The 25,618-nt window shown below is 43.7% G+C and overlaps 1 protein-coding gene and 1 non-coding gene across 2 annotated transcripts; both read left to right on the forward strand.

Moving 5' to 3' along the window:
• Window positions 1-889: 889 nt before the first annotated feature.
• On the forward strand, window positions 890-996 carry LOC120107695. The gene has a single exon (XR_005509374.1). It is a non-coding gene; the product is annotated as a small nucleolar RNA R71 (small nucleolar RNA).
• Window positions 997-14,814: 13,818 nt separating this feature from the next.
• Window positions 14,815-19,205, forward strand: LOC103695448 (expansin-A10). The gene is made up of 3 exons (XM_008776781.4): window positions 14,815-15,174; window positions 15,303-15,618; window positions 18,638-19,205. Exons 1-3 carry the CDS (start codon window positions 14,982-14,984, stop codon window positions 18,945-18,947), a joined length of 819 nt encoding a protein of 272 aa, XP_008775003.1. The 5' UTR covers window positions 14,815-14,981; the 3' UTR covers window positions 18,948-19,205.
• Window positions 19,206-25,618: the final 6,413 nt, after the last annotated feature.

Below are 25,618 nucleotides of genomic sequence, written 5' to 3' on the forward strand. Positions count from 1 at the left end.
ATTATCATCTTCATCATTCTTTTCAATAGATTTCTCAGGTTTGTCATCTTTTGTCGGAATTTCTTTATTAATTATTTTTCCACTCCGAAGGGTTGTGACAGACTTAACTTGCTCAAATTTAGGTTGGGATGAACTTGCTACATGGACCTCATGTTGACTCTTTGGGTTAGATTGAGGTTGGGCTGGAAATGTCCCTCTTTCCCTAACATTAAGTTGAGCCTCAATTCTACCTACAGAATTTTTAAGTTCTTGGAGTGATTGCATTGTATTCTGATTTATTTGAGTCTGTCCTTGCATGAAGGTTTGCAAAGTATCTTCAAGGGATTTCCTATGTGGTGGCACATAAGGAGTAGGAACAGAATTTCCTTGAGATTCATTGGCAGTGGGTCCATGTCTCCAGCTAAAGTTAGGATGGTTTCGCCAACTAGGATTATATGTTTCTGGAAATGGTCTTTTATAAGTATTGGTGAAATTTGCTTGATCATGCAACACTTCTTGAAAAGCAGGGATTGTAGGACAATCCTTGGTTACATGTGCATTACTCTCGCAAATTCCACATATACTTTCAACAATAGTTTGTGCTTTTCCTATATTGGCTTTGCTTAATTCCATGGCTTCAACCTTCCTAGTCAGATTAGCAATTTTTACATTGACATCATTATCATCTTTAATAAGATAAATTCCTCCTTTTGCATTAGGTGTTATTTTTGATTTTTCATTTTTATCTGTTGTATCCCAAGCTTGTGCATTTTCTGCTAAAAGATCAAAATAATCCCAGGCTTCATTTGGTTTCTTACTCATGAATTCACCATTACACATCATTTCTACAAATTGTCTCATATTGGAGGACAAACCATCATAAAAAAAACTAATGACCCTCCAAATTTCATATCCATGATGTGGGCAAGCAAGTAGAAGGTCCTTAAATCTTTCCCAACAATGAAAAAATGTTTCTCCATCTTTTTGTGCAAAGTTCATGATATTTCTTCTAAGTGTGTTCGTTTTATGTGTTGGGAAGAATTTCTTTAAAAATTCTCTTGTCATTTCTTGCCAGGTAGCTATGGTCCTAGGCCTTAAGGAGTGTAACCATGACTTAGCTTTTTCCTTTAAAAAAGGAAATAATAAGCTTAACTACCTCTTCAGTGACATCATTGAAATGAAGTGTTGAACATACTTCATCAAATTCTTTCAGATGCAAATAGGGACTTTCAGAATCAAGTCCGTGAAACTTTGGAAGTAATTGGATTATTCCTGATTTCATGTCAAAAGCTCCCGCAGCAGTAGGAATAACCATACAGGATGGGGTACTGGTCCTAGTGGGTTGTAAATAATCACGAAGCGTTCTAATAGGTAAGTCATCTTGAAATTCATTATCTCCCTGATTACTACCATTATCTTCCATTTGATTATTTGAATTTTGAACAATTAAATTTTTATCTTTTGATTCAACTCGAAATAATCTATTCGTTTTATCTCTCTCCCACAACAGCATATACTAAGTTTTTTTTAATTTTATTATTATTTTTATTTTTATTTTTTTATATTATTTTTTTTACACAAACACCCTAATACAGTAAAACAAAAGTTTAATTAGAACATGCATTAAAACATCACCCAACAATTTCTAAGGTTTTCCTAAAAATTCTAGACAGCTCCTAACTGGGTTGAAGAGGACACCTAAGCCTCCAATCCGGTCTATTAACCTTAGTCGACCAGGTAAGTGGAGGGGTCACGATGCATGTAGCAAAGGTCCCACTTAAAACCCACTTTCCTCGAACAGAAACTGTCTCCCTTTAATCACTTAAAGGGACAAAGCTTGCCTAGACATCGACCAGATAACAGAGCGAAATTGGTGCAACTTTCGGTGGTCTTCGTCCTATTGAGCTCGAATATCCTTAGGGGCCAACGTCTAGTTGATTTTAATTAGGCTTAGGATATTTATGCATTTGGATGATTTTTGGGCTAAGGACGAGTGATGAAATCCCGATCTTATCTTTTTAATGGGTTCAGCCATTAGATTATTTTATGCAAATGCTTTATACTATATGCAACAATCAAGAAGATTTTTAACATTTTATGTCATGACATTAAATTGCATTTGAATAGTTGATCAAGCAAACTAGCTAATTTTTTTTAAACAAAAATAAAATTCTAATCTAGGAAAAATAGGACTATTATGAACAAAACAGAAAAATTAATTTAAATACTCACGGCCGGAGTTCGTTCACTCCGGGAATCCAAAAATGTGATCTTGATCTTCCTCGTTATTGGTCCTGCTTGTATCGTCCTTGAATCTAAAAAGATTTGAAATTTCAGCTGTGTTAAAAATAAAGAAAAATTGAAGAACTAGAAATAAAGAATTGAAATTTTCAGCCTTGTTCTCGTTCGCATGTTGCAAATCCCCGGCAACGGCGCCAAAAACTTTCTACAATTTTAATCTTGCTCTTTTAAAAAGGAAAATTAAATGTAGAATACCCCAAGTATAGGGTGTAGCAAAGTAATATTCTCGGTGAGTCCGAGATCGAATCCACAGGGATTTGACAGTGAACAAAAAAACTTAAGGCTAAATAATATTCAGATTTAAAAATATAACTAAGGTATTAGGATTCAGCCTAGCACTTAATCATGCTTTTCTTAAAATCATCTATTAATCATAATAAAATAGATTTAGTTTTATGGGCAGCATTACAATAATTCTATTTTAAACTATAGGAATTTCTAAGCATCTGTTATACCCGAAGGAAATAACAAATCAAAAAAAATATTTAAGTTTGAAATAATTTCTATAAATTTACTGCACCATAAATTAAATCAAAAACATTAAAATCCCATTGATGATTAAATGAAATACATGAAGAAAATGCTAGGCTTTTCCTTAGCCTTAGCTAAAGGATATTTAGCTATCCATATGAGATGCAAGCAATTTTATAAAAGGGATTAGCATAGAGTAAATAAAATAAACATAAATCCCCTTTTTTTTTTCTTTCTCCTCTTAAGAAAACAGGGTGCTCTGTTTTCTTTCTTTGGCTTTTCTCCTCCCGTTGCTTCTCCTCCTTCTCTTGTTCGGCTGAGAAGATAGATCGGAAGAGGGAGCTTTCTGGTTCCCTTGGCCTCTTCCTCTCTCCCTCTCTCGCCCGAACTTGGATGGATCCGGCCTTCTCCCTTTCTGTTTTATTCAGTCCGGCTGGGAAAAATGCCGATAGATCCTCCTCTTCTTCTCCCGTCGGCTGGTTCTACCTCCACCGGATGGCTCTCCCTCGCTGATGCAAGCTCAATCCCCTTTTATAGACACCTTCACCGGATTGGAGAAGCTGGAACGCTGCTGGGACCACCCGAATGGATGGGGAGCGTTGAACATGGAAGCGACACAGGCAGATGGCTTGCGGACGGTTTGGTTTTCGTTCCTTGGCGGATGAGATGCCACGATGCTTGGATGGGAAGCGTGGAACGCAGCTGAAACGCATGGATTTGAATGCAGCTTGGAATGATCCGGTTGGGAGACGTCTCGGTTGCTTGAAATGTTACCGAAACCGTTGGATTTTGTTCTTGAAACAGGGGAGACGGAAAGGGCGCTGGAAGATCTTCTCAATCCGGTTGCATGTGCATGGAGGTCCACGGTCGGTCACGGATGCGTGCTCGAGCGGATGGGGGGTTGCTGAAATGGGATGCAAACGGTTTGGCTTCTTCCCTTTGCTGCCGTAGGGAATTTGTTTTGATGTTTGAGTATAGCAGCTGAATGTTCTTGAAACAGGGGAATCCGAAACCATGAATGAAATGTGGCTTGAATTGAAGAGCCGGTTTGGCTTAGGTCCCTTGGGTTTGATTTAGGTCCCATGGAGGAGATGCCATGATGCTTGGAGAGCCACATGGACGGTTTTGATGATGCTAGGAAGCTCCACGATGCGGGCATTTGTGCTAGCTGAAACATGTGGTCACAGTGATATGGATTGCATGCGCATGACGGGCGACGTGAAGCTCAGATGAGATGCTAAGGATTTGTTGAGCTCGGAACGCCAGGCTTTGGGCTCAAACCCAGCATCATTGGGTCTTTTGAATTACTTGCACTTAAACACAAATAAAACATTAATTAATTAATTTTATCAATAAAGATTAGCTATAATACTAATTAAGATAATATAAAAATTCACTTTTGTACTCTCATCAGAGAGGCCAGGAGAGCTTATTGTAATCAGTTGAGTGGTTATTCAATAAAGTTCTCTTCCCCTATATTTCTCCTTCTCCTTCATGGTATTTTCTGGTGTTGTGTTTCGCTGCATTATTGTTGTTAGGCGTGACCTAAGTCATAGAGACTAGGTACCCACACCAGGAAGGCTGATCGGTTATCTTCGGTAGACCGAGCCGCACGTTGTTGGGATTCGCTTTGAAATTCCTTCGTACGTGACACTCTTCTCCTTCTTCTTCTTCCTGTACAACTTCTTCCTCCTCTTCATCTTCTTCTCCTTCTTCTTCTACTTCTGCTATCCTAATCTTCTTATTCTTCTCCTTCATCATCTTCTTCTTCTTCTCATCCTTCCTCATCATCCCCGTCTTCTTCTCCTTCTCTTTCTTCTTCTTCTCCTACTTTTTCTTCTTCTTCTCACTCTTCTCATTTTTCTTCTTCTTCTTCTCCCTCTTCTCCTTCCTCTTCTTCTTCTCCAACTTCTTCTCCCTCTTCTACTTCTTCTTCTTCTTGCTCTTCTTCTTCTTCTCCACCATCTTCATCTTCTTCCTCTCGTCCATCTTCTTCCCCTTGTTATTTCTCTTCTCCTCTTCGACTTCTTGTTTTTCTTCTTCCCCTTCTTCTCCAACATCTTCTTGTTCTTCTCCTTCTTCTTCTTCTCCTTCTTTTTCTTCTTCTTCTCCTTCTTCTTGTTCCTCTTCTTCTTCTTCTTCTCATTCTTCTCATTCTTCTTCTCCAGTGGCCTACGAGAGTCGGAAGTTGAATGACACCGAGCGCAGGTATACGGTTCATGAAAAGGAGATGACTGCGATTGTGCACTGTCTTCGAACCTGGCGTCATTACCTCCTCGGATCTAAGTTTGTGGTGTGCACGGATAACATGGCCACAAGCTACTTTCAGATCCAACCAAAACTCACCCCCAAGCAGGCGAGATGGCAGCAGTTTCTGGCTGAATTCGATTTTGACATCGAGTACAAGCCGGGCCGAACTAATTCAGTCCCTGATGCTTTGAATAGAAAGGCACAGCTGGCTGCAGTCTCTTCCTTTTCCGGACCAGCAAGTAACCTAATGGAGAGTGTCAAGACCGAGATGGAGAAGGATCAATGGGCCACTTCCATGGGTGAACTCATCAAAGACGGCAAGGCGCGCTGTTTCTGGACCGAAGGAGGGCTGATTTTGACATGAGGGCGACGTGTCTATGTGCCTTCAGGCGGAGGGCTGAGGCGCGAGGTGCTAGGAGAACACCATGATTTTATGTGGGCGGGACACCAAGGGGTGCATCGGACCCAAGCTCTCATAGAACATAACTACTATTGGCCGAAGATGCGGGATGACATCGAGGAGTATGTTCGCACTTGTCTACTATGCCAACAAGACAAGGTTGAACATCGACGGCCTGCGGGGTTGTTGGAGCCATTACCTATACCAGAACGTCCATGGGAGAGTGTCTCCATGGACTTCATCATCGGACTACCTCTAGCGGATGGGAACAGCTCTATCATGGTAGTGGTGGATCCCTTCTCGAAGTACGGAGTCTTCATTGCAGCACCTACTAATTGCCATGCGGAGGCCGTGGCGCAGTTGTTCTTCACATATGTGGTGAAATATTGGGAAATACCGTGGAGTATCATTTCTGATCGCGATGCTCGCTTCATGGGGAGGTTCTGGACGGAGTTATTTCGGATACTCGGAACGGAGCTGAAGATGTCCACGACCTTCCACCCTCAGACCGACGGCCAAACTGAGCGAACCAATGCATTATTGGAGATGTATTTGAGGCACTATGTGAGTGCCAACCAGCGGGATTGGGTGCGACTCTTGGACCAAGCCCAATTCAGCTACAACTTACAGCGATCGGAGTCGACAGGTTAATCACCATTCGAGGTGATTACAGGGCTGCAACCAGACACTCCGAAAAGTATCGCAGTAGACTACATGGGACGTAGTTCGACCGCCTACAGGTTCGTGAGGGATCTGAAGGAGGATACAGATTTGGTTCAGGTCTCCTTGTGGAAGGCGACCAAACGGATGAAGAAGTGGACTGACATAAAGCGGCGGGCAGCCAAATTTTAGGTTGGTGATCGAGTATTAGTGAAGCTTTACCATCACATGAAATTGAAGTCGGGCTACCACAAAGCACTTGTGAGGAGGTATGAAGGTCCCTTCATCATCACACATCGAATTAGAGAAACAGCATACCGATTGTCGCTGCCTTCCAAGCTGAAAGTGCACCCGGTGTTCCACGTGTCCCTGTTGAAACCGTTCAAAGAGGATACAACTGACCCTTCTCTGGCTCAAAGCAGGCGAGCTCCAGTAGCCGTACGAGTTCATTACACCAAGAAGGTTTCTGAAATCAAGGCAGACAGGAAAAGGGTAACCGTGTGCAATACTTAGTCCGATGGAAAGGACTATCAGACTCAGAAGCAAGCTGAAAATATGGTGACGAACTATGGCAGTTCGAGGACATCATCAACGAGTACCGCCTAGCCTCGTCAGGAGCGACTTAGGCTTAGGTGGGGGAGGGTGTCACGACTTCTCGAATCGGGGCTGGACCGGACGCAGATCAAGGTATAAACCAAATCAGGTCGCTGGACGGGTTCAAGTCTGACGGTGCTCTCTAGAGATTTGGGCAACTTGGAGACCAAATCTGGACCCTAGGAACACCTAGGGAAACGTGTGCAAGATCTAGGAGGAATACCCAAGAGCATGGGGCCGTGGGCATGTGCTCCAAGGTGTGTATTGTTGAGAATATATGCTGGTTCATCATTAGGAGGAAAGCTGCTGCAACGAGACTGATTCAGCATTATGGGCTTATCTCGAAGCATGGACTGAATCCGAGAAATTAGGATGCATGAAAATGTGTGCCACTGATGGAGGAACATGGCATAAGTCTCCAGAAGGCAAGGGACACGTTTTAACACCTTTTTATAACTAAAAATATGTATGGTTAGAAGACGTGGCTGTAACGCTATTTCCACGCGCCTTCACTTTGACGGGCATTTTGGAAACTCTACAGAAGTCCGTTTAAGGTGGGAAAGGTGCCATCTGAAAGAATTTTTCGTCTCGAATCCAACGAATCCAGTTTCATGGTAATCCAAGCTCGTTTGGGGCATGAACTTGGCTGTTTTATCTGATTGCGCAGAATCCTGCGGGAATCGAAGTTTTCCTATCTTTTCTAGAATTCATCCTTATCTTGTGCATGGGAAGTTGAGTTCGGGAGGGACTTGTAACTGGAGGTTGTTCCTCTATAAGAGGACCCTCAAAGGGGAGGGATTGGTATCCGGTAGAGCTGGAGAGGCCAGGAGAGCTTATTGCAATCAGTTGAGTGGTTATTCAATAAAGTTCTCTTTCCCTATACTTCTCCTTCTCCTTCGTGGTATTTTCTGGTGTTGTGCTTCGCTGCATTATTGTTGTTAGGCGTGACCTAAGTCATAGAGACTAGGTACCCATGCCAGAAAGGCTGATCGGTTATCTTTGGTAGACCAAGCCACTCGGTGTTGGGATTCGCTCTGAAATCCTTTCGTACGTGACAGCAAGATCTAGGAGTACTACCCAAGAGCATGGGGCTAAGGGCACGTGCTCCAAGGTGTGTATTGGCAAGAATACATGCTGGCTCATTATTAGGAGGAAAGCTACTGCAACGAGTCTGATTCAGTGTTGTGGTTTTATCTCGAAGCATGGACTGAATCCGAAAAATTGGGATGCATGGAAATGTGTGCCACTAATGGAGGTACGTGGCATAAGTCTCCAAAAGGCAAGGGACACGTTTTCATAACTGAAAGATGTGTGGTTAGAAAATGTGGCTGTAACGCTGTTCCACGCGTTCTCACGTTGAGGGGCATTTTGGAAACTCTACAAAAGTCCGTTCAAAGTGGAAAAGTATCATCTAGAAGGATTTTTCGTTCCGAATCCAACGAATCCAGTTTCGTGGTAGTTCGAGTTTGGTTGGGGCACGAATTTGACCGTTTCATCTGATTGCACAGAATCATGCTGGAATGGGGATTTTTCTATCTTATCTAGGATTCAACCTTATCTTGTACATGGGAAGTGGAGTTCGTAAGGGACTTGTAATTCGAAGTTGCTCCTCTATAAAAAGACCCTCAAAAGGGAGGGATTGGTATCTGGTAGAGCTCAAGAGACCAGAAGAGCTTATTATAATCAGTTGAGTGGTTATTCAATAAAGTTCTCTTCCCCTGTATTTCTCTCTCTCTCTCCTTCGTGGTATTTTCTGGTGTCATGCTTCGCTGCATTATTATTGTTAGGCATGACCTAAGTCATAGAGACTAGGTTCCTACGCCAGGAAGGCTGATCGGTTATCTTCGGTAGATCGAGCCGCACGTTGTTGGGATTCGCTCTAAAATCCCTTCGTACATGACATTCTTTTTCTTCTTCTCCTTCCCTTTCTTCTTCTCCTTCTTCTCATTCCTCTTCTTCTTATTATTCTTCTCATTCTTCGTCTTCTTCTTCTCCCTCTTCTCCTTCCTCTTCTTCTTCTCCTTCTACTTCACCCACTTCTCCTTCCTCTTCTTCTTCTCCTTCTTCTCGCTCTTCTTCTTCTTCTTCTTGTGCTTCTTCTTCTTCTCCTCCATCTTCTTCCCCTTGTTCTTTCTCTTCTCCTTCTTCTTCGACTTCTTTTTTTCTCTTCCCCTTCTTCTCCGACTTCTTCTTATTCTTCTCCTTCTTCTTCTTCTTCTTCTTCTTTACCTTCATCATCATCTTCTTCTTCTTCTTCTCCTACCTCTTCTTCTTCTCCTCCTCCTCCTCCTCCTCCTCCTCCTCCTTCCTCTTCTTCTTCTCCTTCTTCTTCCTCTTCTTCTTCTCCTTCTTCTTCCTCTTGTTCCTTTTCCTCTAATTCTTCCACTTCTTTTTTTTCTTCTCCTTCTTCTTCCTTTCCGTCTTCTCCCACTTCTTCTTATTCTCCCTCTTCTCCTTCTTCTTCTTTTTCCTATTCTTTTTCTTCTACTTCTTCTTCTCCATCTACTTCCTCTTCCTCTTCTTCTTCTTGTTCTTTCACCTCCTCCTCTCCTCCCACTTCTTCCTATTCCTCATCTTCTCCTTCCTCTCCTTCTTCCCCATCTTCTTCTTCTTCTTCTTTGCCTCCTCCTCCTTCTTCCTCTTGTTCTTTTTCTTCTCTTTCTTCTTCCACTACTTGTTTTTCTTCTCCTGCTTCTCCAACTTCTTCTTTTTCTTCTTCTTCTCCTTCTTCATCTCCTCCATCATCATCATCATCATCATCTTCTTCTTGTAATACTCCAACCTCTTCTTCATCTTCTTCTCCTTCTTCTCCTTCTTCTTCTACTTCTCCTGTCTTAATCTTCTTCTTTTCTTCTCCTTCATCGTCTTCTTCTTCTTCTCATCCTTCGTCATCATCTTCAGCTTCTACTACTTCTACTTCTTCTTGTCCTCCTTTTTCTTCCTCTTCACCTTCTTCTCATTCCTCTTCTTCCACTTCTCATTATTCTCATTCTTCTACTTCTACTTCTCCCTCTTCTCCTTCCTCCCCTTCTTCTTCTCCTTCTTCTTCTTCTTCTCCCTCTTCTCTTGCTCTTCTTCTTCTTCGCCACCCACTTCATCTTCTTCTTCTCCTCCATCTTCTTCCCCTTGTTCATTCTCTTCCCCTTCTTCGACTTCTTGGTTTTCTTCTCCTTCATCATCATCTTCTTCTCCTTCATCTTCCCCTACCTCTTCTTTTTCTACTACTACTACTACTACTCCTTATTCTTCTCTTCTTCTCCTTCTTCTCCGTCTTCTCCTTCTTCTTCTTCTTACTCTTCTTCTTCACCTCCTCCTCCTCCTCATCCTCCTCATCCTTCTCCCTAGTCTGCTCCTTCTCTCGCATCCCCATCTTCTTCCACTTCTTGTTTTTCTTCTTCCTTCTTCTTCTCCTTCTTCTTCCACTTCTTCTCTCTCTTCTCCTTCCACTTATTCTTTTTCTTCTCCTTCTCCTTCCACACTTTTTTTCTTTTCCTTCTTCCACATCTTCTTCTTCTCCTCCTTCCTCTTCTTCTTCTCCTTCTTCTTCTTTTCCCTCTTCTTCTTCTTCTCTTTCTTCACCTCCTCCTACTCCACCTCCTGATGCTTCTTCTTCTCTCCCTCTTCTCCTCCCCCTCCTTCTTCTTCTCCTTCTTTTTCTTCTTCTCCTCCTTTTCCTTCTTCTTCTTCTCCCTCTTCTTCTTCTTCTTCTCTTTCTTCACCTCCTCCTACTCCACCTCCTCATGCTTCTTCTTCTTCTCCCTCTTCTCCTCCTCCTCCTTCTTCTTCTCCTTCTTTTTCTTCTTCTCCTCCTTTTCCTTCTTCTTCTTCTGCTTCTTCTCCTCCTCCTCCTCCTCCTTCACCCCGGTCCGTTCCTTCTTCTTCTTCTCCATCTTCTTCTTCTCCTCCATCATCATCATCTTTTTCTTCTTCTCCTTCTTCTTCTTCTTGTACAACTTCTTCCTCCTCTTCATCTTCTTCTCCTTCTTCTTCTTCTTCTCCTTCTTCTCCTACTTCTGCTATCCTAATCTTCTTATTCTTCTCCTTCATCATCTTCTTCTTCCTCTCATCCTTCCTCATCATCCTCATCTTCTTCTCCTTCTCTTTCTTCTTCTTCTCCTTCTTTTTCTTCTTCTTCTCACTCTTCTCATTCTTCTTCTTCTTCTTCTCCCTCTTCTCCTTCCACTTCTTCTTCTCCAACTTCTTCTCCCTCTTCTTCTTCTTCTTCTTCTTGCTCTTCTTCTTCTTCTCCACCATCTTCGTCTTCTTCTTCTCCTCCATCTTCTTCCCCTTGTTATTTCTCTTCTCCTTCTTCTTCGACTTCTTGTTTTTCTTCTTCCCCTTCTTCTCCAACATCTTCTTGTTCTTCTCCTTCTTCTTCTTCTCCTTCTTTTTCTTCTTCTTCTCCTTCTTCTTGTTCCTCTTCTTCTTCTTCTCATTCTTCTCATTCTTCTTCTCCCTCTTCTCTTTCCTCTTCTTCTTCTCCAACTTCTTCTCCCTCTTCTTGTTCTTCTTCTTGCTCTTCTTCTTCTTCTCCACCATCTTCATCATCTTCTTCTCCTCCATCTTCTTCCCCTTGTTATTTCTCTTCTTCTTCTTCTTCGCTTCTTGTTTTTCTTCTCCTACCTCTTCTTCTTCTTCTTCTCTTTCTTCCCTCCTCCTCCTGCACCTCCTCATCCATCTTCTTCTTCTCCTTCTTCTTCTTCTTCTTCTGCCCCTCCTCCTCCTCCTTCTCCCTCTCCTCCTCCTTCTCTCTGGTCTGTTCCTTCTTCTTCTTCTCCATCTTATTCGTCTTCTCCTCCTCCTCCTTCTTCTCCTTCTTCTTGTCACGACTCCTCAAATCGGGGCTGGACCAGACGCGGGTCAAGGTATAAACCAGATCGAATCGCTGGATAGGTTAGAGGTCTGAGTACTACCCAAGAGCATGGGGCGGGGGGCACGTGCTCCAAGGCATGTATGGCAAGAATACATGCTGGCTCATCATTAGGAGGAAAGCTGCTGCAACGAGTCTGATTCAGTGTTGTGGTTTTATCTCGAAACATGGACTGAATCTGGAAAATTGGGATGCATGAAAATGTGTGCCACTAATGGAGGTACGTGGCATATGTCTCCAGAAGGCAAGGGACACATTTTCATAACTGAAAGATGTATGGTTAGAAAACGTGGCTGTAACGCTGTTCCACGCGTTCTCACGTTGAGGGGCATTTCGGAAACTCTACAGAAGTTCGTTCAAAGTGGAAAAGTATCATCTAGAAGCATTTTTCGTTCCGAATCCAACGAATCCAGTTTCGTGGTAGTCTGAATTTCGTGACCCTATTTATAATATTAGTAAAGTCCTCTCTTTCACTATTTTAGTTGAATTCCTCTCTTAAGTAGGTCTAAGTATCCTAAAAAAAATGATTAATATAAAAAAATATGAAAAAGCTAAAATTTAGAAGTATTCTAAGAAAAATAAAATTTTTGAGAAAGTAGATCTCAACTTCTAAATCAATTTTATCTTTTATCGCTCCGCCTGATTCATCTCGGATAGAAAGTTACGCCAAATCAAAGTTTTACCTAAAAAAAACTTTTAATTTAACCAGCTTATTTTAAGCCCCAAAAAATAAAATTAAAGGAACTACTCTCTTTTTTTTTTTGATAAAAACGGCATTTCATATAGCTCTAACTTGAGTACATCCAGCCATATCAAAGGAAAGTAAAGCATACAGGGAAGGAGGAATATCTCCTATAGATGTCCAAGTGACCTCTCCAGAATGCCGGGCAACAAAAGAGGCAACCCAGTCTGCTGCACTGTTTGCCTCTCGGAAAACATGTAACGCCCGGAAATCACTCGCCTCCTGCGCCAATCTCCGAATCTCACTAATCAGAGGGTGCCCATCACCATATGTGTCCACTCCCCGAATCCACTCTATCACCACAGAGGAGTCCCCCTCAAGGCATATATGCTCAGCACGAAGTACTCGCCTCGCATAGGATATCCCCTCCCAGGCTGCCCGCAGCTCCGCACCGACAACGGTGAGTCCCGGCGCACAGCGGCCACCAGCAGCTATCAGACCACCCAGATGGTCTCTGATGATAAAACCAACTCCTCCAAACACCCCGTCCACCGACATACTACCATCAAAATTCACTTTGAGATGACCAAGGGGTGGGGGTACCCAAGAAACTAGGGCGAACCTGGGCGCTGTGACAGCGGAAAGAGTACCCCAGGTGTCCCTGGCCATCTCAGAAGGAGACCTAACGATAGTAGTGGTAGCCTCTCTGGCAAGCCGCATAGCTCTGTCCACCACCACCCTCGGGGGTAACCGTCTACCCTCAAAGATACCAGCATTCCTGTCCAACCAAATAGAATGGGCCAAATAAGCCCACTGGATCCCGGCCTCAACAGTACTAGGCCTCCGCATGAAAACTCTCAGCCAATGAATCCAATCCTGTGTCGACTCGACTGAGTATGGCAGCAAAGATGGTGATCGGCTCCAGATTCCCCTAGCTCTGGGGCACTGCAGGATCACATGATCAATCGTCTCCACAGTCTCCGTGCACTCCTCACAACACTGAGTAATCCTCACCCCATGCCGTGCTAACACACTCCTGGTCGGTAGGCAACCCCATGCCACCTTCCATATGAAGAGCGCAACATGCGGGTGAATCCGCATCCTCCAGATCCATCCTCCATCTATCTGTCGGGCTGGCTCTCGGCTCAACAACATGGAAATATCCCTGGCTCGCACCTGCGATCGCCCTGTCGGCATCCAGACTAGTCTATCCGACCCCTCCTGAGCAGGAATAGATAGAGCCAAGATCATCTCTGCCAACTGCTCCCCAAAAGCCTCTCTAATCAGCTCAACCCTCCAGCGCCCCCCTCCGGGCTCCATCAAATCTCTGACCCTGAGACCGACTAACCTCGACGAATCCACCATGACCGGTAGTCTACTCATAGGCTGCTCCGTCACCCAACGATCCTCTAACACATCAACGGATCGCCCATCACCAATAGCCCATCTAATCGCAGGAAGCACCAACTCTGCTCTAGCGCAAATCTCCCTCCAGATCGGTGAGTGGCGACGCCCCGTACGGGCCCCAGGCACCAGACCACCATACTTGGCCCTCATCAATGAGGCCCACATGCTATCAGGCTCTAGCACAACTCTAGCGGCGTGCCGTGCCGCTAAGACCTCCCGTCTCGCCAACAAGGACTGCAACCCCAAACCACCAAATCTCGTTGGCTGACATACCACCTCCCATGCCATGAGATGGATGCCCCTTCCGCCTCCGTTCCTCCCCCAAATAAAGTTTCTGAAGATCTGCTCAATATTCCTCACTGTAGCCACCGGAATAAAAGAGGTAGATAATAGGTAAATCGGGATCGAGGAGAGAACTGACCGTACCAAGATAATCCTGCCCATCATAGAAAGTGAATGTATCTGCCACCCCTCCAACCTGTGCCTGATACTGATCTCCAGGGAAGAGCAATCACTGCTACGTAGACGCTGCCCTGAGATCGGCACTCCCAAATACCTCAACATACCCTCCTGCTCTCCCACCCCCAAAATCTCCAGAATGAAGGTCTTCACATCCGGTTTGGTCTTCGGGCTAAAGCAAACTGCTGACTTGGATGAATTGACCCGTTGACCAGACATAGAGCAATAATCCCAAAAAATCTTCCATACAATCCGGCACAGGCCTGTAAACCTCACTACTCTTTGGATCTCAGAAAACTACCTAATTTCAAAAAAAAAGTCATATCAATCGGATATCTATATAAAGTTATAGCCTTCGAAAATTTGAATACGACTTGACTTTTTAATATGTGAATTTTGTTCTTGGATTCTTTCCATCCCTACATTTAGTAGTCAAAATAATTTAAATTGTGCACCTCCCGGATTGGACCATATCATGGAAGTGGTATATTGACCAATTTCTTCTCCCATTTGATTCTTCCGTCGTTCAATAATCTGTTAATGAAATCCACTGATTCGCGGCAATTCGTATTTTAATTTAGAAAACTACCCAATAAATCGTCTTCCATCTAGGGGTAAGTATGATACTTTCGAGGCGGCGAGCACACCACAATGAAACGCAGGCGCTGACTCACCGACAAGTAAGAGACCACGACTCGTTCGCATGAGAGTCTTCTACACGGGACCGTGGGAGCCCTGTAGGATTTGGAGTCCAGCCCCAATATCCGACACAAAGGTAAAGGTAAGAAAACTTGCCAAATTTCTGCATCTCTTTCGTTCACTCTTCTTCTCCATTCTTCTACTCACTGAGCAGCTCCGCTTCAAACGCCTTCCTTCCCCCAACCGAAGGGGAGAGATATCACCCCAAGATGCCGGCAATAGCATCATCAAGAAATCCCGCTCATCCATTCCCCTTTATATTCTTCCAACTCCTAGTATTGCAGGCGTTAGCGCCCGCCGGAGCCCACCGGAGCCCTTCCTCCTACGCGTCGTCGGCCCTGACAGAGTGGCGATCCGCCCACGCTTCCTACTACGCCGCCTTCGACCCCCGCGACACCGTCGGTCCGTCCCCAAATCCCACAATTCCGATGCCCTAGATCTACAAACAAAGTTCCGATCGATCGAATAAATCTCGCCCTCATTTCAATTTTTTTTTGTTTTCTTTTCCTTTCTGAATGTGTGTTTCACAGGAGGTGCTTGTGGATATGGGGATCTGGGGAAGAGCGGGTACGGGATGGCGACGGCGGGGCTGGGCGAGGCTTTGTTCGCCAAGGGGGAGGCGTGCGGAGGGTGCTACGAGGTGCGGTGCGTGGAGGAGCTGCGGTATTGCCTCCCGGGGACGTCCATCGTGGTGACGGCGACCAACTTCTGCGCCCCCAACTACGGCCTTCCCTCCGACGCCGGCGGGATCTGCAACCCCCCCAACCATCACTTCCTCATGCCCATCGAGGCCTTCGAGAAGATCGCCATCTGGAAGGCCGGCGTCATGCCCATCCAATATCGCCGGTAAGTCGCCGGCAACCACCTCATTTTCTCCTCTTTCTGCTAATTTTTTTTAGTTATGCTCCAAATTCGATTACCGATTCGAATTCGATTCGACCGGAGGGTGAATTTGTTATCTTGGTAAATAGGAAGGGCGTTTTTAGGGTGGAGACTCGGCATGGGTGGACGGTGGAAGGCTCAGAAACGGCCATTTTGCTAGTCCGAGAGTATAGATAGTAATAAGTCTCAGTTCCGGATGCGCTCATAGAAACGACTATTAGGGTGAAGGATGGTGAATTAAGTTCAAATCTCCACGGTACAAATCTCTAAAGCAAAAAAAATATTCTTTACGAAAAAAAAGGAGAAATGCTAAAGTAACTCTGACTTATTAGTACTTTTAAACATTAGATATTTTGAAAATATAAACGGAGAGATGTATCGATTGGAGTGATGTTTTAGCTAGACCACGGCCTTCGTAGAAACACCGCAGGATTTGACGTCTTCGTTACATTGTTGGATGCAGCTCAGCTGTCTCGCGTCCGATAGCACACATGCTGTCTGCTGATTAGTCCTCTCTTAATTGGTTGAATTGGAAGGCCCCACCACCACAGGAATTTGTGGCTCCTCAGAACTCGTGGGCTTAGGATTAGAATTGCTTGTTGCCGGGCCTGGGGATAGGGCACTCATTAATCATTGCAGACCTCTGGTGTAGCTGTTTGCTGGTTGTCCTAACCAGTGGAAGACAGCTGACCTGTTGAGCAAGGCAGCCCATTGTCGCCCATCAAACCTCTATTGGGTTCTGTTTACCTACCGTTAAACGGGAAGTCACAGGCAAGCTTCTAGAGGATTTTGTTGCCGCTTAAAATCCGATCCGACAAACGAATGAGCTGATGGATGAGCTACTCGCTCGATTAGATTAGAGGAGCATAGCATAAAAAACGATACTGGAGTTAATCTATAACTATAGGAAATGATAGGAGGTCGTTGGAATGTGTTCGGTTTGAAATTCTTCGATGCTTAAGTCAGGTAGAGTTTTGAGAGAATAAAAATGTTGAAAGAGAGATATAAATATGAGAGTATGATATTCAATTTTTTTTCACACATGAAGGGTCCCTGTGTTTAGTATTTATAGAGAAAATGGTACGAATCTGTATGGTTAGGATCACACAATTCGCAGATGACTAGTTCAGCTCTTTCCATCTTTGCTGATCGGACAGTTAGGATATTTCTTTTCAGATGCAATATTTTTATCTCTGCTGATTGGAGCAGTTAGGATATTTCTTTTTAGATGCATGGTGATTGGATTTTTTCTTATTTGCTGGTTTGTTACGATATTCCTTTTCGGGTACGTTAAGATTGTACTGAGTTGTAATCAATCATGCTGATTGTTTGGATATTGGATTGGTAATTGATTTTTTCTAGACACGTGTTGTTGTCTATTTGGTGGGTTGAGCTGTTAGGCAACATCTTAGAGATAGTAAATTCGAGCCATATCACTTTCTCTCTTTTCTAAGAACTTATGCCCTACAGCAGGTGCACCAAATTGGCCATGCACCAGCACGCTAATAGAATTTTGCTTTATAGTCAGATGCATTACGTTAATATAAGTTAAAAGGAGAAGAGAGACGAGTGCTCTGCCTGCTTTCTTTTCTCTAATGGGAAAACCCTAGCTGCCTCTACCTTCTCCACTGAGATTGATGAGCTAGTCCCAATCGCCCTCCTCTTTTAGGAAGAAGGTGGTGGTATGGAGGGTGTTAGCGACCATGGTAAGGTTGAGCTAGGTGATAAAATAGGCTTTTGTGATCATCTTAACATTGCCGAAGGCGGAAAAATTCAGGTGGCAAGCAATGAAGTTAAGGTCTTAGCGCTTGGCAAGGGGGCCTCGAGGTCGAAGTGGAGGACATAGCGGTTGGTGGAATGGTCTCGCAAGGAGGGCGCACTTGAGGGAGGGGTCGTTGCCAATGGAATCGGAGACGAGGAAGGTGAGGCAGCACAAAGCGCACTTAAGGGAGGGGTCGTTGCCAATGGAACTGCAATCGAGGAAGGTGAGGCAAGGCGACGGGGTGAGGACGGAGGATTGGGGGAGGTTCGGAGCTTGGACTCGACGAAGCTGCATGTAGAATGTAGCGAAGGGGTTGGAGGTTGAGGGGGAGGAGAGGAAGGAGGAACGGAGGAGGAAGAGGGGGAGCAGGGCATTGGGGTAGGAGAGAGTTATCAGGATTTGGAGGGAGATGGTGGAGCTGATCGCTAGAGGCGCAATCCACTTCCTCTCCATGCTCACTACGCAGTGCATCTGGCCACGTGGCAAAATCACATTAATGTGGCACACTGCTAACATGGTGCAGGGTATAATTTGTCCTTTTTTTTTCCTTCTCTTCTAGCAAAAGAGAAATTATTTTCTATACTACATGCACTATATGGCCGTACTGGCTTTAGCTTCTATCAGACCCATTCATGGGCCTTATTCATTAATCACAGTGCTCGTTCATCAAGCATATCTCGGTGCATTACTATAGGAATGAGCAGTTGTGATTAGTTGCGTGCAAAGCTATGTGGGTGCAAACAATGTAGGGAATAACTTCTGGTGGTAAAGTTAGTTGAAGTTAATAATGTTAGCGGACTTACCATAACTAGTGGTTCTCAAGATGAACCTTTTTTAACTCCACCATCGGGGATGGAATTTTTTAATGAGGGCTCGGACCCTGCTGGCATTAGCTTTGATTCGTTGGTGGCAAAGTATTGGATCCACGATTTCGACCTTGTCCGTCTGGGATATAGACTCTTGCCAAGGCAGGTTGGGATTGCGACGGCTCGGGAACCTGAGGAGTGGTTCATCAACTGAACCTGTGATGGCCGTGTGAGGTTCGTCCAATCATGACCCTCGTGTCTTGGACAGCCGTGATTATAAAAAAAAAAAAAAAAAAAAAAAGCTTTCCGATTGACATGCGAACTTCGCATCCAGAAGTCAAGGCGTACAATTATCCCCTCCTGATTTTTTCCTTAAAAAAAATTCTATTTATGAGTCTAAAATGGGTTACTACAGGGTCAAGTGCATCAGGGAAGGAGGCGTCCGATTCGCGATGGAGGGTCGGGGGTTCTTCATCAACGTGCTGATCAGCAATGTGGCCGGTGCTGGAGACGTGACGGCGGTGAAGGTGAAAGGGACGATGATTGGATGGCTGCCCATGTTCCGGAACTGGGGTCAGAACTGGCACATCAGCGCCGACCTCAAGGGGCAGGCCCTCTCGTTCGAGCTCACCACCAGCGACAGCGTCACTCTCACCTCCTACAACGTCGCTCCCAAGGACTGGGCCTTTGGCCAGACCTATGTTGGCAAACAATTCCCCTTCTAATTATAATTACTACCCTCCCTTTTATGCTTACAACAATTTTGTTGCTTGCTACTATTTGTGTATTATTATCATGCAAATTGTGTCCATGAAAGCAGGAAATTAACCCCAAAAGCCCAAAGAAAATGGGTGGAGGAAAGTTTATATTCTGTCTTCGTCCGGATGGTGATTGGGTGCTTGTGAAAGTTCCCGGCCCAACCTTTTTTCCCCTCCCTCTTTTTCAAATCCTGATGGTGGATGCATGGGTGGTGCTGCTTTTAACGTGGGAATTACTTTACTTCCTTTGTCTACCCGCTAAGGTCCAAGGATGTCACTCTTTTTGGTTCATCCGAACTCCATTGTTCAAACATGGTATTTTTTCGTTATTAGGAAAACTTCTGCGTTTGATTTTGGTGTCATAGCATGATGATCTCCTGGATCTCCTATTTTATAAGGCTGGACGAATGATGCAAAATGCCATCCAACAGGGATGGTTTTATTGTCCAATCAGTGGACCCTATCATCCAATTATGCAAAATAATGAGTCTAAACGATCACTCCACTCGAAGGGGGGGAACTAACCAATCCTTCCACTGGATGTCAGTGCCTGCTCTGTAGCTACGATATGACGAACAAGCTAACTTGAAAGATAATCTATCACTCATTCATCATCAATATCTTAATTTCACACGTAATAATTGATTCCACATATTTTATTGGTTTCAAAGAAATAATTACATGGATTATTTATTATCATTTTGCAAAAGATGAAAATATACAGACATCTAGAAATCTATTTGCATATATAGTCTTATCTTTTTTCTTTCCCCCACATGTATATCCTTAAGAGCTTACCATTTACATGCATACATACCTTCTAAATTGTCTTTTGTTGCGGATATATTAGCCCTGCTATGAAAACATTCCTACCCAAAAGATTACCACTACACAATACTAAAATCAACATTAATGATTTTTTTAAAGATCATTTATGTCAAAAATGAAAATGATACTAGAATTTTTAATTTAATCATTATTTCAGTATTTGGGTAAATCAGATGAAAGGGCACAAGTATTGATGGACATGTGAATGGTCTAACAAGCTGCACAATGGAATAATATGAATAGCAAGAAATAGGATGCTCTTGTTTGATAAATTAGTATGAATACATAGTTGCATTTATATTAATGTTTGCACTGTATTCTTCAAGGTTCTGTCTTATTGAAAGCTCATGAGTCATTAAAAAACCCATTAGTTCTTCCAGTAAGAGAGAGTTAAGATCTTTGGCTTCTTGGATGGTAGTGACCTTTGCTTCCCATACTTTAGGAAGAGACCTAAGGATTTTTCGAACAAGATCACTGTTAGAATTAGATCTACCAAAGCTTTTCAAGCCGTTTATAATATCAGTGAATCTAGTAAACATTTCAGTTATAGAATCACTATTTTCCATTTTAAATAGTTCATACTTATGCACAAGCATACTGATTTTAGGTTCTTTAACCTGGTTAGTGCCTTCATGAGTAACTTCCAGCCTATCCCAGATTTCTTTAGCAGTCATGCAAATAGATATATGATTAAATTCATTTGCATCTAAAGAACAGTAAAGAATATTCATGGCGTTTGCATTCAGCTAAGCCATCCTTTTATCATGGTCATCCCATTCAATTTCAGGTTTGAATAAGGTGATGCCATCAATAATCTTAGTTGGTGTATGAGATCCATTGACAATAACAGTCCATAAATCATAGTCAAGTGCTTGAATGAAAATACGCATACGTGCTTTCCAATAAGTAAAGTTTGTTCCATTAAAAAGAGGTAGTCTGTTAGTAGATTGCCCTTCGGCAATAGAAGATCCCAAAGAGGCTGCCATGACCTTTAACTCTTAATTGTTAGATCAATAAGTGGCAATGAGTACCAGGCTCTGATACCACTTGTTGTCCAGAGGTGCAGCCCAAAGGGGGGTGAATTGGGTCTTTTAAAAAATAATAAACTAAATGACTTATGAAACCACTAAAATACTTTTGCAAACTCAGAGATCTAGCAGCGGAATTAAAGCAGCACAAATAATGCAATAAGTAAGGTGATAAAAACAGTAAGAAGAATGCGGTAGAGAGAGAGAAGCCACACACAAACACAGAGATTTATAGTGGTTCGGTGCACTCTCAGCACCTACATCCACTCTTCAAGCCAAGCTTGAGACTTTACTATAATCTAGCAGATTACAGCCTGATTGTTTTTCGGGCTCACAATCAGAAACCAAGTTGGTTTTCCCAAGCAACCAATCGAGAACCTATCACCATTTGTTTTTTCGGGCTCACAAATAACCTAGTTGGTTTTTCCAGGCTCACAAACAACCCAGTTGGTTTTCAGATAAACCAACCAAAAACTTTTTTCTTGTTTAATTCTCCCGATTCAGCAACTTCCAATTAAGACTTGGAAGTGCCTTTACAAGTTTCAGATGATGAAACTGTTATAGCAACAAGTAATCCAAATAAATGATTATTGTAACTAGAAAACTAAAGCTTTAGAAAATATAGAATGAATCAATAGAAGCAATGCTGAAGCCGATGAAGAGGTTGGTTGTTGATGAGAATCCCAATGCCTCACCAACTCTTCTTGACGCAATGGATGAGAAGCTTTGACTGATTTCCTCACAGAAGCAAGTTTGTGAAGAATGCCGGTGAGGATGATGAACTTTTTGTTGTGGCTTTTTCCTTCTCTTTTTTCTACTTCTTGTGGAAACTTCTTTTCTTGATTGAATGTATCTCTCCCTTGTTATCTTTTCTTTCTGAGGTTCCCTTGAATTTATAGACAAGTTCTTCAGAAGGATTCAAATTCCTTTCTTGCCGTTCTGATAGAAATCTTTTCCGTTACAGAAAAGGATAAAATTTGTTACAAGGTTTTCGTTGTGGTGCCAGCTGTACAGGGGTCAACTCATGCAGTCCAAAGGTCGACTCATATTTATCCTGGGTCGGCACTTCAATATATTGAGACGGCTCTTGCTGCTGTAACTTTATAGGGTCGACTCTTTAAACTTAAGGGTCGACTCATCTTCTTCAGGGGTTGCCTCTTCAAACAAAAGGGTCGACTCATCAAATAATCTTTCTGACCAATGCGAGGGTCAACTCATCAATGTCGGGGGTCGACTCATTAGAAGCAAGGGTCGACTTATTAAACAATCTTTCTGACCAACGCTGAGACTGAGCTGGGGTCGACTCTTCAAACATAAGGGTCGACTCTTTAATGTCGGGAGTCGACTCATTAGAGGCAAGGGTCGACTCATTAAATCTTGTCTCAGGCGGTAAAAGTCCTTTGTTTAATTTAAACTACACAAGGATCGACTCACGTCTTGCGGGGGTCGACTCATTGATTGTGCCACTTGAAGAAAACATGCCAGAGTCGACTCAAACTTGTCCTTTTTGCTCAGGGATCGACTCAAGTGTCTCAGATAGAGTTCTTTAGACTTTTTCTTTGATCTTCATGGACTGGATTAAGGTCATTTTCTGTTTAGAATATATCAAATAAAGTGTTTATGAAGTGTTAAGGATAAAGATTTTGCGGTGCTTCATTTCTTCTGATTTTTCTTGACTTATAGATCTTCACAATCAAGCCAACATCATTAGTACATAACATCAACTCAAGTATTTTGTAATCATCAAAATTCATCCTTTAGGGTTGACAGAAAGTTAGGCAAAGATTCTCTGAAAACTAAATCAATTGCGTGTTGGATATCACGCATCGGAGGAAGTGCATCTGGAAGATCGTCAGGGACTACAGAATGAAACTCCTCTAGAATGGGAACTAATATAGGAGAATGCTCAATGTTGGACTCCACATTGATATCTTTAGCCACAAGTGCCAATACAGGTGACTAGCTCTCGATATCTTTCACTACCTCTTTCAAAGTAGTGATGTGAAGTGGTTTGGTTGTATTTAGGTCAATAGTTTTTCTTTGAAAATCATTCTGGACAAATTCTAATAGGTGGATTCGTCTTCAAAGTCTTCTACATAATCTTCTATATTTGGTTCATTGTCTTCTTCGATATATTCGGCCTCTTGGTTTCCAACTTTTGGTTCAGTAATCAGATAGATCTTAGTGGAACATTGGGATGCTATGTGGCCGAATTGTTGACACCTAGAACATTGGATTTGGTTCCTAGGGGTATGGGGAATGACTATAGGTGGTGCGGCCAAACCGATTTCAGGCTGGGCTGCAATGGGGGTTGGCAGTTTAAGGGTCCTAAAGTTTCGCATGAACTCACGGACCTCTTGTTTGATTTCTTTCCTTTTAGCTCGTATGACAGCGAACTGATTTTTGAGAAATTTCAGAAGTTTGGAATCCATGGTAGCTAAAGGGGTTTTAGATTAAGTGAAATGGTACTCCCTACCGCTACGGGTTGGCATGCAATGACAACACTAGATGATGATGTGAAATACAATGTCACTAATGAAATCCTGATAAATATGATGCAGAACAACCTATCAATGCAACCTAATATGATTTTCGAGATCAGCAAGCTTTCACAAAGTAACTTAAAATTTAAATATTGCTGATTTTTACTTTAGTTATTTTGGAGTTAAGGTATGAGATTAATCAAGTTAAGAAAATAGGTTGCAAACAAATTTTATAGTTGTTCGGATCCTAAAATAAATTGTTCATTGACGTTGTGAAACATCCTATTGCTAGGGTGTGCTAATTTAATAAACAATAGATTTAATGGTTAATAGGACGGGTTCAGAGGTAAGAGGTTCAATGTTCTACATTTGACAGAAATGTAAGTTTGCAAGAATGTGGCGATCATGCAAGAGACTAGAACATAATTAAATGAACAAACTAGAAAAAGTAGAAACCTTGTTACCTGTCGGAAAGTAGATGACATAGTCCTTCTTTCTTGAATTCTCAAACAATAAAAAAGATGATGGACGTAGCGCAGACGAATCAATGGGCTGATTGCTGAATTTGGACTGATGCACAGTTGAGATGGACGCTAAAGAGGGATGAATGGCTGGAGGATGAAGCCGTGGAGGAGGGGTGTTGCCTAGGCCGATGTGCTAATGTCCTGATAGGTGGTGGTTCCCAAAAAAAAAGGGAAGGGGGGCTGTAGAGAGAGGGGCCTAGTGGGCCTAAATGGGCGCCGGGGGTGCTGCAAGGTCCTGGGGTCGGCCCGTCTGGGCTTGGGGGCCTAGGGTCGATGGACGTGGAGCCTGATGAAACCCCCGTGGAGTCGGCCCATGGCTGTTTGAGGGGAAAAGGGGTTTAGTTCGGGAGGAGGGAAGGAAAGGGAGAGATGGGTGGGGTGGTGCGGTGGTTTTGATGCTGACCGATCGAGGGAAGGAAGAAAAGGAGGAGGGGGTGTCGGACGGCGAAGGAGGTGGGGAAGGCGGCGGAACTGGGGGTTTTGCATCCCCAAGGGCTCGGAGCTGGGCGGGTGGCTCGGTGGCGGAGCTTCACGGCGGCTCCGGGAGCGGCAAGGGGGAAGGTGGATGCGGTGAAGGCGGCGACGGGGAGGAGGGGCAGCGGCGGAGCTCGGGTGCCGATGGGAAGGCGAAGGTGGCAAGGCGAAGTGGCGCTACGGACGCGGCGAGCGGCGGCGGTGGCGTCACGGATGAAGAAGAAGATGAACAGGTATGCTTTTTTTTTTTCAACCCGACTAGATTCGCCTAGGGTTTTGAGGGGAAGGCTACCTGCCCCGTGGCGGTGGCCGAATTTTGCGGCGACGGAGAGGGGCGGTGGCATTCCTCCTTCGGCTCCGGCTACAGATGGCGGCAATAGGGATGCGGCCGATGGGCTTCCGGTGGCGAACCAGCGGTGCCCGGTGGCGAACCAGCGGTGAGGCGGCACTGCGGAAGGAGGTGGCGACAGTGGTGGTGCTGCTGCGACCGGTAGAGGGAAAAATGGAGTGGTGGCTGCGGGCGGGCGGAGGGGACGATGAACAGGTTCTTTCCTTCTTTTTTTTTGTTGCTTCCCGCTATGAGGCCTGATCCCCACGAGACGGCCATGGAGAAAGAACGGGGGAAATCGGGACCCCTTCTCGGCTGAGGAAGAAGTCTGAGCCCTCATGTGAAAGCAATGCCATGGCAGCTAGAAAATTTTGAAACATGGCTCTGGTAAGCTGGATCGGGGCTTTGGCAGCAGAGGCAAAGTTGTGGCTCTGATACCAAGCTTATGGCGGATCACTGCAGGGAGGAGAGGAAAGGAGGAGAAAGAAGAGAAGGAGAGAAGGAGAAGAGAAGAAGAGAAGAAAGGAGGCTAGGATTTTATTTAATTATTCAATTCCCTAATTCATGAGGAAGGTGGCCCTTATATAGGTCTTACATTATGAATGGACCAAGTCAAACAATTAACAACTAACCAAACTTGAACCTTTCAATTAATTGACTTAGCTAATTAATTAATTACATACCAATTTAAATCTGACTAACATTAGAGCATTAAACCAATTGATCACACCCAAAATTGGACATTTATAATTAGGTCTTACATTGATCAATTGATCCAATCACTTAACTCAATAACCAAATCGACTCCAAATTAACGAAAACACAACCAAATCAACTCAAACGAAAGCAACTAATAAGACAATAAAAGAAACATGACGCAGACTCGAATGAACCCGATCTGGGCCTAATTCAATCTAGTGGCTCAGGATTCTCTCGTAGCCATAATGTCATCCCCTGGTGCGGGCGTGAGCGA

Source organism: Phoenix dactylifera, unplaced genomic scaffold, assembly GCF_009389715.1.
Source record: "Phoenix dactylifera cultivar Barhee BC4 unplaced genomic scaffold, palm_55x_up_171113_PBpolish2nd_filt_p 000963F, whole genome shotgun sequence".
In the NCBI taxonomy this organism is placed as follows: domain Eukaryota; kingdom Viridiplantae; phylum Streptophyta; class Magnoliopsida; order Arecales; family Arecaceae; genus Phoenix; species Phoenix dactylifera.

What these genes read in the sequence shown, in the direction of transcription:
- LOC103695448 (XM_008776781.4), top strand. Translation starts at nt 14,982, where the DNA reads ATGCCGGCAATAGCATCATCAAGAAATCCCGCTCATCCATTCCCCTTT. An exon ending in CGACCCCCGCGACACCGTCG is followed by an intron (nt 15,175 to 15,302) that starts GTCCGTCCCCAA and finishes TGTGTTTCACAG; the next exon opens with GAGGTGCTTGTGGATATGGG. An exon ending in ATGCCCATCCAATATCGCCG is followed by an intron (nt 15,619 to 18,637) that starts GTAAGTCGCCGG and finishes GGGTTACTACAG; the next exon opens with GGTCAAGTGCATCAGGGAAG.